Source organism: Neopelma chrysocephalum, unplaced genomic scaffold (genome assembly GCF_003984885.1).
Source record: "Neopelma chrysocephalum unplaced genomic scaffold, ASM398488v2 Primary Assembly neopelma1_23, whole genome shotgun sequence".
NCBI lineage: Eukaryota > Metazoa > Chordata > Aves > Passeriformes > Pipridae > Neopelma > Neopelma chrysocephalum.
The window spans coordinates 8,550,972-8,566,014 of NW_020897691.1; the positions used below are offsets into that span (position 1 = coordinate 8,550,972).

General features: G+C 38.4%; 1 protein-coding gene across 5 annotated transcripts in view; it reads right to left on the reverse strand.

Moving 5' to 3' along the window:
• The window catches only part of SMOC2 (SPARC related modular calcium binding 2), a 144,388-nt gene that overhangs the window by 92,686 nt on the left and 36,659 nt on the right, over window positions 1-15,043 (reverse strand). For all 5 annotated transcript variants that reach the window (XM_027686137.1, XM_027686165.1, XM_027686154.1 and 2 more), the window contains one exon: window positions 5,916-6,087. In XM_027686137.1, the coding sequence (XP_027541938.1) occupies window positions 5,916-6,087 (172 nt within the window). The remainder of the gene's footprint in view (window positions 1-5,915; window positions 6,088-15,043) is intronic.

The window sequence follows — 15,043 nt, forward strand, 5'->3', positions numbered from 1 at the left end:
TCATATTTTGATGTATTTCAGTTCTTTATGTGAACTGTGAGAATGTAGATAGTACCTTTCATTATGTCTATGATAGCCCATAAAAGTACAGCATTTTTAAACAGTGAGGTTCTTTAACATGCTATAAATGAATTAAGCTACACATAAGCTATCTGGGGTTTCCAATGCAGAGAGGGGATCTACATAGTTATAGAATAGCAATGACACTACTCTGTATGATGGCTTTCTTTAGTGTACTCACAAAGCAGTAAGTCACTGTTTGGGCCACCTCTGCAAATACTGAATACATACTCTGAGTGTCAGCCAGGCTAAATTCCAAACCCCTCAGAAATTAAATATCGCTGTGTTAAGCTCCTACATTGTCATTTTCAGTAAGGACCACTCATAGATTTGTGCCAAGTCCAGTTTAGCAGTTGCTCGTAAACCCAGGTTGCTGCTTCATGATGGTAGTGAAGTAAGGAAATGTGATGCGAATATATATTGATATATATATAATCAACAATTTTTATCAAACCTCCAGCTATTAGAGAAGTCTTATTTTAGTGAAGCACTGGTATAGAATATCAAATATTGTTACTGAGCCACTTGCTTAATACGTTCAGAATATTATTGTCCGGTGCCCCAGTCATGGGCCTGGTACATTCACTTAAAAACAAACTGAGAATTGAAACAAGTATTCTTGATGTTATTTAAGATACAAGAAGAGAAATAGAGGAAAAAAAACAAGAAAAAAGGTATTTTTGAGTGCATTATCCTACAAATCTTGCAGACCACTTTCAGGTCAAATGTTAGTTAAACAAACAGGAGCTGGTTTTAGCTAACTCTAAGAGAGATATCTCCATGGGACATATAGGTTTTTAGTTCAGGTGAAACATTCCCAGTAGCCACAGACATCCAAAACTAAGTCACAGGATTGCACATGCTCTTCTGCTTCCTCCTGACAAACTGCTAAATCTTGGCAAACATTCATATAAAGAGCTTAGATGCATAAAGTTCAAACTATGCCAGTTGAACTGCAGTGCCGCCTGTTCCAATTCACCCTTCAACATTAGAAAAACTGCAGATTGAACTACTGCTGGCCATGAGTCACTGTGCACTTGACGGTTCATTAGAGAGAAACACTTTGGTCCCTCGACTAGACACTCTTGCAGATATTGCTCACATTGAACACTATGGAATCAGCTAGCACACTTTCTACACTTGGGACTGAAAGTTGCTGAGGTGGGAGATGAAAAGCTGTCCCACAGGAATGGAGTTATTCAAAGTTTCTGGTATCTAAAAAACTTCATTAGTCCCACAGAAAATCCTCCACTAACCTAGCTAGAACTAAAGCTTGTCAAAAAAAAGGTACAGTTTCATTGCAAAATCCTTCAATCTCTCTCACCTTCACCCAGCATCATAATTTCATGTATCAAAGTTAATACATGTTATTTACTGTCATAGAAAACTAAATGAAAAGCCTAAAATTATTTGAAAACTATTGCAAAAATAAGAGTTCACATTTTCAAAGTTCATTGGAAAAAAACCTTGTTCAGAAGGGGAGAATAAACAGTGTAGCAATTTAACGTAGGTGAAACTGATAGGAGTCTGCAGAAATAAGTTGAAGCATTCTCTCTTTTTCTTTTGTATAGATAATGCAAAATTTTCATAACAATAGAAAATTCCTACAGTGATATAAGCAAATTTTACAGTTATTTTGAACCGTTAACAAAGAAAAAAGGAGAAAAAATCCCAAGAATGTACAAATGCACAATGAAAAAGACCAAACTACTTGTTTCAAGTAGTCTTATCTGTAGCAATTTGTGACAGATATTCAGCCTTGTTTTGTAAAATAAAGAAGCAGATCTTCACTTAACAATGCCTTTCCCCTGCCTGCTGGGGAAGACAATTTTAGCTGATGTTTTGTCCATTCCAGTTTCAATATGAGCACAGCCTTTTGGAGTAATCCATACCATGTTCCAAATCATGTTAAATCCCCACTAAATATAAAACTGTAGCTACTGGCCCTACGGAAGAACATATTGATGGGCAACACTTCGTACTCATAGTGGCCAACTGCATCATTTGGGGTTTTTTTGTAGACATGTCATTTCTGCATGGTTGGTCCTATTTTCAAGACTAAAGAACTTCAAAATGTACTTTTTGCATGCACTAACAAAGAATATCAAAGGCTCTATTCTATAAGTTACAAAACCTTCTTTTTGTGACATTCAGAGCTCTCCAGTCCCATCCTCACCAGATGTAGTGGTAGGAATAAGGATGAGTGCTAAAGGACTCTTCTCTGAGTTTATGTTAGTCATAGGAATAAATCCTGCCTGGCATGCATCAGGACAGTCCAGTAAGAGTACCTAGGCTCAGTTCTCAGGCTGAACAGTTTGAAGTCCCTAAAAGGAGGTACCTCTGTGCATGCTGTCTGCTGGTAACAGTCCTTGTCCCATCTTTTTGCTGAGCCAGACAGATACAGTCCTCGGGAAAGCGCTACCTGGCCAGGTCTCAAAGCGCACACCTTACATGTGTTCATACTGTGTTCTTGCACTGTTTAATTAACTTGTTAGACATAGTGCCTGTGTTTTTATGAGCAGTTTAAAAGCAATCATATTGCTTTTCCACTTCTTGTATGTTTTGTTTCCTTGGCTATGCTGGTCCAGATTTGGACTGTGAAGCATTTGTGTGTGCATGTAGTTGATCCCCATCACAGGTGATATTTTCATAGTCCACCTAACACAAATAGTATTTCTCAGCTGTCAACATACATTTATTTTTTAGATTCATAATCTTGTTGCACAGTAAACGTCTGTGTCGAGCAAGTGGCAAAACTCCAGAACTTCAGAGTTAAGATTTTTTTTGGAAAAGTATCCAAAAATGTGTATATTCATCTACAGTGTACACAGATTATTTGAGACCTTGGAAACTGCAAAAGCAAGCTGGAAATTTTATAAGATTTTAACTTCTTATAGCATTTCCAAGCTTAGCAATGGATTCCAGCATTGCCTGAAAATGGAGTTAAAAAAAAAAAATTACTAAACTAATGTCTTCAGAAAAAAACACTATCAGAACAGTCTATTTTGATGCTTTTTTTGTCAAAGGTGAATTTTTCCGAACTGAGTGGAAGGTTTCACAGTTCATTCATTTTCAGGTTTGTTTAAACTGTTTTGATCTCTGCTATAGACATCAGGAACTAAAACAGAAGTGCAAGGGGAAAAAATGATTTAAATGCTACCAGTTTACTGTGATCTTTTAAGATCTAGGATCTTAAAATTGTTTCCTTTGCAGTTCTGAAGAATTACCTGGGCTGAGCATCTTACTGTGAATGAAACTTGAATTAGAGGGGAAAGCAAGCACACATAAAGCAAACTATCAAACTATCTCTTTGTGATTTTGGTGTTTAAGTGATCAAAACCAAACAGATGAGAAAAATGTTGAGAACAGGTGAGAAAGAGGAGAAAGAGTCAATCTAAATTTGGCTTTCTAGGGAAAAAAGAAACAGAGAAAGCAGACATCAGTCTGGTGCCTGTTGAAACTTCCTTATGGATATAAAAACAAACGACAGTTCTGTATATATAAACAAGAAATGATGGACTCAAAATTATTCCAAAGGTTGTCAACATAAATTGTCAAGGGCTTTAGCTTTCTTTTGAATAGACTGAACCAAACAAAGAGCTAGACACCATATTTTCAACTAATTAAAATGGAATCTGGAAATATTTAATTTTCAGAGAAGATTTTTGTGAGCTGAATAACAATTTTTACCTCAAAAGAAGAAAGGAGGAGACAGACACAGATTTAACACTACCTTTTCTGCCTTTTCTGAACAATATTGGATGAATATCAGACACAGATTTAAAGTTATGAGACCTATACCAGGAATAATCTCTTTTCTCCCTTCAGAACTTACTCATGCAAACGTGTTTCTTTCCCTTTTTCCTGCACTAGCAACCTCGAAATCTGCTTCAAAACCAATGCTTTATTGGGGAGTTAGGGTGGGTGTCTGTTTTTTAGGGGGACAGATGAAGACTTTCAGCAGGATCTGTTTGCATTCCAACATGGAATAAAAACAAATTCTGAAACCTTGAAAGTTGTTCTGAAATGAAATCATCACTTTTTGGTTAGCTCTACTAAAACAGCCCTCTGCTTTTTCATCAAGCATCACCTGCAACAACAAATTTCACCACTGAAAAGTAACTGGCTCAAAAGAGGTCCTAATCTGAGGATTTAGCTCTTTCAGAGGGTTTGATGAGACTATCAGAAGTAGCTCTAGTAATGCTAAAACTGAAACTGCAGCTAGGCCAACAAATCATCTTTCTCTTCTCTAAAACTTGTTTTTACAGCTTGAAATACTTCTGATGATTGCAGCCATGGGTAGGAAAAAAGATATTGGTCACTTCAGAATTTAAGGCTGTTTTGACTGAATAAGAAATACCATGAAAATGTAGAATTAAAAGAACATCAGTCTCTTGCTGATATTGACTAAGTATATTATTGGCAAATATGTGTCTATTACCATCCAAAGGAAACATATTTAAACATTAGGGTGATGTTTGCATTAATTTAATTTTAAGATTAAAAATATTTGATTGAGGAGAACACAATGAGTATTTGCTATTAACAATGCACTGTCTATTATGTCTAATTCAAGTTCTACAAATGTATTGGCACTCTATTCATTAATAATAAACAGTAAAAGAGTAGTTCTCCAAATTGCAGTTATTGACTGTGGAAAAATTTGACAGCACCACTGAGGACACATTTAGTAGAGCAATTCACATCTTTATGAAAAAATATTCTTGCAGATGATATTTTCAATATGGTATAAAAACAACAAAGAAAAACTCTCAAAACTAATTTCCATAAAGATGTATAATGCTCTAATGTATAAAATGAACAAATACTAAGTGCACAATAATTCTCTATGTCATTCATGAGTGTAATAAAAGCTTTGGCTCAGGTAGCTTCATTATGTTATCCTTGTTCACCAAAGTAAATAGATCCATCAGGTAGTACAATGGTTTACTATGAAAGGGCTGAAGAATGAGGATACTATTTCACCTAGGCAGAAGATGAGACAGAATGTCTCTTTGAAGTAGTCTTGATGCTTCAGAGGTTTTCTGGAGGTAATGGAGAGAGATGGTGTGGAAAATTGCCTCCTACAAGTTGAATTGGTGTGGTCCCTGGGGTTTTCTTTCTCCCAGCCCCCACCTCCACACCCTACCCCTCTCTTTAGACAGAGAGAAAGGGAAAGTAAGTCTTTATGATCACTGCTATTATTACATTTTAGAAAGAAGATCATTGTGTTGGGAATCACCTTACACTACAGTAAGTAAATGCATTCTTTAACACCACGCTACTCTAAAAGTGAAATGATTTGACAATGGATATTTTTAGGTTTGCGTCTCATACAATTTCTCTAAACAGAGATCAGAAGTAAAAGAGTGGATGATAGGAATGTAGGAATGGCCTAGGAGAGCTCTATGCATTACAAAGCTTTTTTTTCTCCTTCTTTTAAATGAAATGACCTCACCACCACCCCCCTCTAAAGGATTGTAGTTTGGAAATGCAAGACTTAATTTGACTATCTCTAACTCAAAATACCAAAGTGCAGAAACCTTGCAAGACAACAATCTTAAGAGTTTCTCTGAGCTTGCCGGTAATATGGTACTTCAGAACAAGGACCTAACCATGCAGTTTCCTTAATAGTGACTTACCATAGTATAAATAGGTGTGGGCGTCATAATTTTGATGAAGGCTCAAGATTAATTTATCTTTACATAGCACAGTGTTATAGAAATAACAACCTACTTGTTTTAGAAAACTCTTCAAGTCCAACACTCCTAGTCTTCAACGCACAGACATTTCCAAAAACAATTTTAGAGTCTATTATTTTTCATTATGATCAAGAGAAACTTTGATTTCCTCACCTTTGCAATTGCCTCGGTAGGCTATTTCCAACTGAGGATCTTTGCATTTTGCTCGCTGAAATTCACATCGGGACAGAAAAGTTCTTCCATCAGATGCACAGAGTGATTTCTGAGGGGAACCTGCACAGTCCAGGCTGCATTCTCTGTCTTTATCTTGGTCCACTCTCAAAAACTAGAAAAATAAAAAATTAGTGCTGTAGGAATGCTATTCCCATATGAAAACTGTTCTGTGATTTCCTTCCCCAGGGAAGACACAAATATTACCCAAAACTGAAAAGAAAACTCTGCCTTTTTAGTCTATTCAAATAGTAGCTGATTCATTATATCTGGGGTTGTTCAGTTGCTGCTTTGAAATGGTAGTGACTGCAACATTTCCATAACATACATGAAATGCAGTATCACAATTGGGATGTCTCTGAATCTCCTTCAATCAGTATTAAGCTCAAAACAACAACAACAAAAATGGCTATGGCAGAAACATCCTTCACAACAAAAATGAGACAGCAATGGACACTTGTCTACTTTATTAGATAAGTAGTAACTATTCTACAATAAAAAGCGTGAAAGTCTGTTCTAAGACTCAAATAAGATTTAATATAAATATTCTCATTGTGAATTTCAGTACTCCTTCTAGTTCTGCCTCAAAACCACATTGAACCCAGCCTAACTGTTCTATTCTGCACCCCCAAGACTGTAGACAAGGCTTGTGAGTTTGGTATCATCCTTGGCACTGTGAAAAGCAGGAGCTCCTCACCCTGAAACATGTTGCCAGAAGAACTAATTGGTTCTGATGCCATTATGTGCCAGTCAAATGCAAAGACAGACAAAAGCAAAGATAGTACTTTATCTTCTGAGCTCTTGAAAAACAGGGATTAGAAAGAAGGTGAACTCAAGCAAGTCCTCAGATGAATTTCTCTATCCTTTTGCTTTTTCTGAACAAGCACAAAATTAAGCAAGGCATATAGCTACCAGGAGGCAATCATTCTCCTCAACCTTAAAAGGTGCCCAAGAAAAGGTTTTCATCCAGCTGAAGCACTGTTTTCATTGGTGCTACTTCATCATCATGAAGTATTTTCATCAGAAAATTTTGAACTTCAGATAAGAAACTAAGACAAGGAGGTAGAAAACTTCAAGAACAAAAAGAGGACAAAGAGCAGTAATTGAGCTAAAAAAATAATTTAAAAAATTGCTATGTATAGTTTTCCTGAATTTTATTACGCACAAAAAATGTATAATGAGAGTTATAAATCTCCATACTCTTCATACTTAAGCCAAGGTCTATTTGCATTTCCTATCACTTAACATGAGAAAATACAGATGTCTTTCTGGAGAGCACGCCTCAAAATGGAGAGATTATCTCAAAGGTATCACCTTAAAATAATAGTCATATGGATTTTTACCAGAATTTTTATATTTTAGTGGTACACTAAGATAAAAAATGAAGCTTCCTTTTCCCAATATTTCTGAGCAATTTTTCATTTTTAAGAATAATTAGCTTCAGAAGCAAATTACTCACAAATTACACACAAGCCCCAAATCTTTCTTCATAGAATTTAGCTACAGAGTTCCAGAAGTGAAGGATAAATGTTCCTTTTCCCCATATTTTGGTGTTATTTTGCAGATCCTTCTTGCTGACAGAAATTAATAATTAGCTGAGCAGCACAGGAAGGGAGAAAAACTAAAGTCATCTCCATTTATCCACAAAATAAGCAACAGTAGAGACAGGCACCCATGACTCTGAGCAACCTACAAATCATGTTGGTCTCCAGGGCCTGTGCGGGTGCCCTTATGAGCTGCAGTGTGGGAGCCCTGGTTGAGATCCTCCAAGCCTCCCGTTCTTGCCTGGGAGGCATCTGTAGGACTCCAGGTTTAGGCCTAGCTAGGACTACAAAAAGGACTTTTCAACAAAAAAAGGACCACCCTGGCAGAAAAATTGGATCCAGTCCTCTGTTTTGCCTTGGATTTCCCCAGTGTATTTGGTGATGGCAAGTCAAGTGATCTCCCTCTTTCTGTTTTATGAAGTCAGGATCTGAGTAGAGCCTTTCTGTATGTATACGACTACCCCTCTGTAACGGTTAGGCACTTTGCCACTCTTGATTTATCCTCAGCAACATCCATGTTGAGCAGAGAATTATTTTTCAAAAGCACAGGAAGGTTTTGTGACCCACAGAAAATCATGTAGTAGACCAAGGGACTCAACTCAGGCAGCAGAAAAAAAATCACACACAGCAACAGTCTAGCCTCTGTAGCATTTTTCTCCCAGAGTTTCCTCATCTGTTCTGTTTTGAGCTGCTGCAGGAGTTAAGATGGATATGCCTGATCATGGTGGACAAACCACAGTAACACAGTGGACAAAAAATCCCCTTAATCGTCTGAGAAACAAAGTCCACTCCCTTGAGAGCATGACAGTTCACAGATAAAGCTATATTTTAAAAGGAATTTATCCAAAGAGTTTTATTTAAGTATTTTATTATTTCAAAGCCTTAGAGGAGATTAGGGCAAATTATGGGTTCAAGGATATTCAAGCAACCTGGAAAAGCAGAAGATGAAGACATACCCGGGAGACAAAACCACTTGAATAACTTGCTGGTTAGCCAAACCTCACTGGAGAATTTGGGTTATACATTTAAACAATTTCCATCAACCTAATGTAACTGCGGGATTTAAGAGCAGGAAGGACAAAAAGGCAAGCAACTGTGAGGAATGCTAACACGCAAGAGAGACTAACAAATGTACTTAGAAAAAAAAACAGATAGAAAGTACGTGATTGACACTTGGAAAGTACTTCTTATCATCTTTACTACAGCAGTATAAGATGATACAAGTGCAAATCAGTATTGCTTGCTCACATAACCAAAGGAATCAACAAATACATCAAAACCAATGCTGAAACAAGCAAGGGATATGGAATTTCTCATGAGATTTGCTATTTGTTTAAACAGGAACAAGCAGAGTCAGTGACACAAAAACTGGGATCATACTGATGCACATCTTAGAGCTGTAGTTTCCAGTAAAATATTCCCTTAGATCAAAATAGGACAGTTGTCATGGTTTGAGCAGGCCCAAAATCCAATTCTGATTCCTAGCCCCCCACCCACATCTCAACTCCATGTGAGATGGGTTTTCCAGACAAAAACACGAGACTCAATATGGGGGAAGGAATATATTACAAAAGACTATACACATAAATAAATACTATAATACACTGCATACAATCTTAACTCTATTTCTATCTCTACCATGACAATAATATTTACAATGGGCCAAATCTCTTCTCCCTCCAAATAAAAGTCCAGGAGAGAAGAAGAAGAAAAGACCCCTTTCAGTCTCTGAGCAGCAGGTCTCTCTCTAGGCAGCAGGCTCTCTTCTTCTCTTCCAGGTAGCAGTAGTAGTTGCTGGCTCTCTGCCAGCAGGTCTCCAAGCCCCTCGGCCCTCCGTCCTCAAAACGGGGGTCTTTCCGTGGACTGCGTTTCCCAGGACAAAGGGGCGCATCACCACGGTCATATCGCGAAGCACGGGGTCTTCACGACAGTCCTTATCTTCAGGGGACTCAAGCCCCTGTGCAGAGCTTCCATGCTCTGACTCAAAGATGGCTGCCAGCTTCTCTGAAGCTGGAGCAAGGGGGGGGGGGGGCCAAGGTCACCCCACACACACACACACTCCTTCGGCCGTCCTGGCTTATCTCTCAGGAGGCCATGAGCTTCTTAGCTCCTCTCAGCAGTGCATACTGCACTTTAGGACTCCTCTTAGTCCACCACCCCCTCCTCTTTCTCGAAGGGGTCTCTAGGGAGTTCGGGGGTTTTGGTTTGTCCAGTTCTTACCCCGAAACTCTGTTCCTGCTGCTGCCTCGGTTCTACTCCTGTTGCTGCTTCTTCCTTCTCCTCAGACATCTCTGTGTCTTCCATGCAGCATACCGGCATCTGCTGCTTCTCTAGTTCTTATCAGTTGGCTCTTTGCCACTGCTCTTCGGACGCTGCTGTGTCTACTGCTGCTCCGTCTGCTCCCAGCGTCTCCCAAGGCTGCCTACCGGGAGAAATTCTCCCAGCTCTTAGCCACAGGCACTCAGCCCAGTTCTGAGTCCCTGCAACCCCCCCAACCGGGGGCTGGGGGGGCAGAGCCCCCTAAGAGGCCGAAGCCCCAGCTCCTCGTGGTTCACCACAACATGGCCACCTCTTCTTCAAACAACAAGAACCACTGCTTCTTTTCCGGTCTCCAGAGATATGTTTATATTTTGCAGGAGCACTGATTGGGTCAAGCTCCAAGGGTCACCACCCCCTGGGGGTTACCACTTTCCTAGTTTCAGGGGGAAAACCTGGTTCAAACCACTACAACAGTTTAGAGAGAAAGATGGTTCAGTACAGACCAGAAAGTGACTCACCTTCAATACTGGCTCACCTAATTCTGTCTTTAAATTCATTTAACAAACAAATATGTTATGGTACAAACATGCGATTCACTGAAAGACAAGGTTAAAGAAGCATTTCTGTTGAATGCTGGTAGCAACTGAAATTAAACCAACAATAGCCGACCAACCTGGAGTGGAACTATTTTGAACTAGAAGCACAAACCGGACAATTATGGTTAAATCCTATTAAAAAGCAAACCACTTTAACAGAGGCATGTTTTTGCCCTAATAACACAGAAACCAGCCTAGTCCAGTTTCAAAAAATTGGTTTCAACTACAAATTATACCACAGACCAACAGGAATGACTCCTTAACTCTAGTTGCTTTAACTTATCTTCTGTTTTACATTTTAATAACATTTATTTTAGCCTTTCCAAAGCACTGTAATTGACAATACACAACTTCCAAAGGGCTTCCTATTTTCTACTTGGCAGTGCTTTAAATTCTCATGTAGTATTTCTGAGAAGAATGAAAATGGGACCATATCAGAAAAATTTTTGATTATTTAGTTTACCTCATTAATAAAACCAAAATAATTAGATATGTGTACCCACTTGACAGGTATAAGCATTGATGAAATATTATTTACTTTCACATGTTTCAGGCATCATGGAATCTCAGTATTTTCCTTCAGTGTCTCACTCCCCAAAGACTCAATACTGGTTGAAATGTGACTCCCTGTATCACCAATGGTCCCAGTGATCTTTCATCCCTCTGTTACTGAAGTTCAGAATATGAAGTAGTCGATATCTGAAATCTTGCTTAAAGTGGGGAAACCACTTTAAGTGGGAGCAACATTTATGCTCCATTTTTTGCTCTGTTTTCTGCTTGGTTTATCTTTCAGCTTTGTTTTTGTCACTGGTCCCACATCTGGGCTGTGGACAGCTTATTTCTTCAACCACAAGCAACGTGTTGCAGTCAATGAGAAAGTTTTTCCAGTATCTCAAGAGTAGATATTTGATGGTTTTCTTACAGTGATAATAAACTATTTACCAAGATAATATGCATATATAACTTTATTCACTGCTATGGCATAACACATATCTCCTCTTTACCTTACACTATCCACTTTCATGCAGGGATTCAGTGCCATTCCCTCTGGTCTACATCCTGCAGCTACATCATTGCTAGGGCAGAAAAGGTCTTCAGATAAACCTGAGACGTGCACATTTGTGCATTGGAAATGCACAAATCTGTGAACCCACACTGTGTAGTGCAGAGAAACTCTTCTTCCACCTAAGCAGATTAGAGTGTACTGCAAGAAAAAAGGTGCTTGGCTAGAGAGCCAAAAACTGGATACATCTACAGGTTAAACCACCAGTCAAAGAAAGCAGAAGAGTCAAGACCAGTCTTACAGTCTGGTCATGGGTAGCGTTGTCGTCTCTCTCCACTGGAAGAAAAGCTGATGACAGATGCACTTAGGCTGAGGGGGTAGAGATTAGTTATTGAATCTGGCTCAAAGCCTTTAAAGCAGTGATGTTCTATTCTACATTTCACAATATAATGCACAGCTGTGGATTGTCTTTGGTCAGAGGCTACTGTCTGATTAATCTGAGCAAGGCAGGGCAGTGTTCCCCAAATTCTTTTTTTTTTATTAATTTTTTTAATTCAGGCCAGCTTGTCTCTAATTCTTGCAGTCCTTTAGAGATATCCCTAATACAAACAGTCTGCACACAAAGCATAACTCATAACTATGCTAAACCTATTTTTCTTTGCCCTAATCTAAGATCTCTTACTAAAGCTAAAGATCAAGAAACTGCTTTTTCTGTCTGTGGATAGAAACTCCATCCTCTTCTGTGGGACCAGTTTGAAGTCTGTACACTATGAAGAAGACGGACCTTAAGGTTCATGGATTTGGACAGTTCTTCAGAGGTTTTCAACCTTTCTTCAATTCATAGACTCCTTCAATTTTCCTTAACCTATATACCCTCTACTGACACTAGGTATTTAAGCACAGTGACAACAGGTTTTTAATTTTTTACTTTTCATGGACCTCTTATATATGGAGAGTGTCAGAATGTAAAATGAAATTCAAGACTGCTTGCAAAACAGGAGATTAACTCTTCATCTTGGAGGGCTGAAGGCTAAAAAGGCCTGAAAAAGATGCAGAAGAGAAAAAATGGATGCTAGAGATCACTGTTTGGCTCTGAAAAGCCTAGTGAAGACTATAGCTTTGAAAGGCAATTTCTTTATTCTGCATCTGGTTACTGTGAGATGCTGAATAAAACAGTCTGACTTCCCTGCTGCTGGCATGGGAGGTCTGTGAACAAACTACGGAGCACTGTGTTCTGAAGTGGTTCTGTGCTAAGAGCTTTGTGTTGTTGAAAAATCTGCTGATTTATAACGATTTATGTAGCCATGCTGTTTCTGTCTGAGAGCGGCTTGAAAGGCAGATGTAGAAACCTCCAAGCTAGGAATATTTTGTTCCCTCCAGGCTTATCTACAATGGGAAAATGAGTTAGACAATAATAATATGTATGTATGTATGTATGTGTATATATATATATATATATATACATACAATTGTGTATATATATATCCACACATGCGGGCTCTAATATACAAAGTCATTGCATTTCAAACAAAGGCAATGATGTTTAAATATCCACAAGTTATAGTCTGCCTTAGAGAGCACCCAAATCAGCTAGTCTGTCTTGGTTAGTCTGCTTCATTAAAACAGCACTAATTTTTTCAATAGTTATTTCATCACTCTTCTCCCTAGGAATGAAGCAGAAAGTGGTCCTGATGGGTCCCTTCGAACCCAGCATATTCTGATTTCAAGGTACATTTACAGAACAAACTCCACTCCCATCCCAATGCCATGGGAAAGCATTCAGCCCTAGCACTGAATGGTATGGAAAACCTAAGTTCTCCTTATCCTTGTTGTTATTTACAACGGTACCAGCAGACACCTTCAAAATGACAACTCTGTATAGCTGCTGTATTTAACCTATCTTTAACAGATTAGTTCATCTTGTGCTGTCCCACTGAAGCAAAACAGTCCTTCATGACTGTTTCATGACAAACTCAGGCCTGCCTACTTCAAATTGGGACTTCCTTCTTTTTACAGACATACAGGACATCACCATTAAGGTTAAGCTTCCTTAAGTACCTTCTGAGACACTGTTTTATTGAAAAGGACCCTGTTAAACCTTTGAACAGACATCCACCATCACCTTTGCCTCATTATATTTCATGTAATTTTTCATGTGTAACTTACAATATCAGACCTCTTTCCCTATAAACTTTAACAAGGATGGTTGAAATCAACAACTAGAGTATGCAGTTTCACTGGGTGGGAAGGTGGGGTTTGAGTTTGTTGTTCCTGATGTAGTGGTGTTTTTTATTTTTTTAGTCACTCGTGGATCAGTACTCAAAGTCAGTTTCTAGTTACCTACCTATCAAGTAGAACAGTGTTGTGCTTTACTTAGTGCCCCAGAGTGCCGCACAGCTTTTGGAGCCTCACTGCCAAAACTACAGTCTCCTCTTGTTATGACCAGCACAGAAAATTATTAAACAGAGTTGTGCTTTGATTGATATGTTTTGCTTTGGCATGTTATTTTTTAAATGTTTATTGCTTTAACAGGTGTTTTTTTAAGTGACCTCTACTTTGCTGTATTGATGGAGGGATGGCGGGGAATGAATGCCAGCACATCCATCATTTCCTTTTACTGCTGCTTCACAAATTACTAAAAAAGGCAAAACATCTAAGTTGTTCAACCATGTAAAGTAAGAAGGACTGAGCTGAGATTGAAGCAAACTGTGACACATGTTCTTTCTTGCTCTAACAAAAGGATGGACATCAATTTATTACATGTGAATGCTAGAAAATGCTACAGGAACAAGCAGTCCAAATCTACTGTTTTTTCTCTCCCTTTGTCTTAAAAAGAAACTTAAAGGTAGTGCATCATACCTCTTGAAGGGCTATTCGCTTGAGTAGCTCAATTCCAGGATCTGGTTCCATCCCTACTGAGGTAAATACACAGATAGCAATAGGAGCAGGTTTGGGTCCTATTTAATAGCACTCAGCCCTGGTGAATTACCCTTTCAGAAGAACCTTTCACTGATTCATTTGACTGCTTCTACAATATAGTCTTTGCAAGCACAAAGCACTCACTTGAAATGAGTCATGCCAGAAGCTGCAATGTCTGAGCATTGGAAAAAATGTATGAACAACTTGTTGGCATTGACCCCATGTAACTAAAAATAAAGTAATGGTCTTAATTTTCAAAACATGACAAAGACCTGTATCAGTGACACTAAAACACCCTTTATCTGACTACATTCATTCCCCTTGAAGATGAGGGCTCCTCCATATTTCATGAAACCATTTATTTTTGCAAACAGAGCCTAGTGTAGTCACTGTAGAAGAAAACAGCCAATACATTTAATACTGTAGATATTCAGGAGTAAGAAAAGTGCACCACAGGGCAAATAGACTACAACATTTTTTTCTTTCAAAAAAACAGTTTATCTGATTTTTCAGGGATTAAAAAAAAAAATCTTCATGTGATATTTATTATAATAATTTTAAACTCCAAGTCAACATAAAAAGCTGGTTTCTTTCATTTTACAACATCAAAAAAAGTTAAACGGTATCTAAACTAAGGGTATACATTGCCTGAAAATTGAACTGTAGATTGGGATGGAAAACATGACAGTCTTAGTACAGTGCTGAAAGCAACAAGGTGTTACCTTTTGTATGTATGCACTACTGCTAACT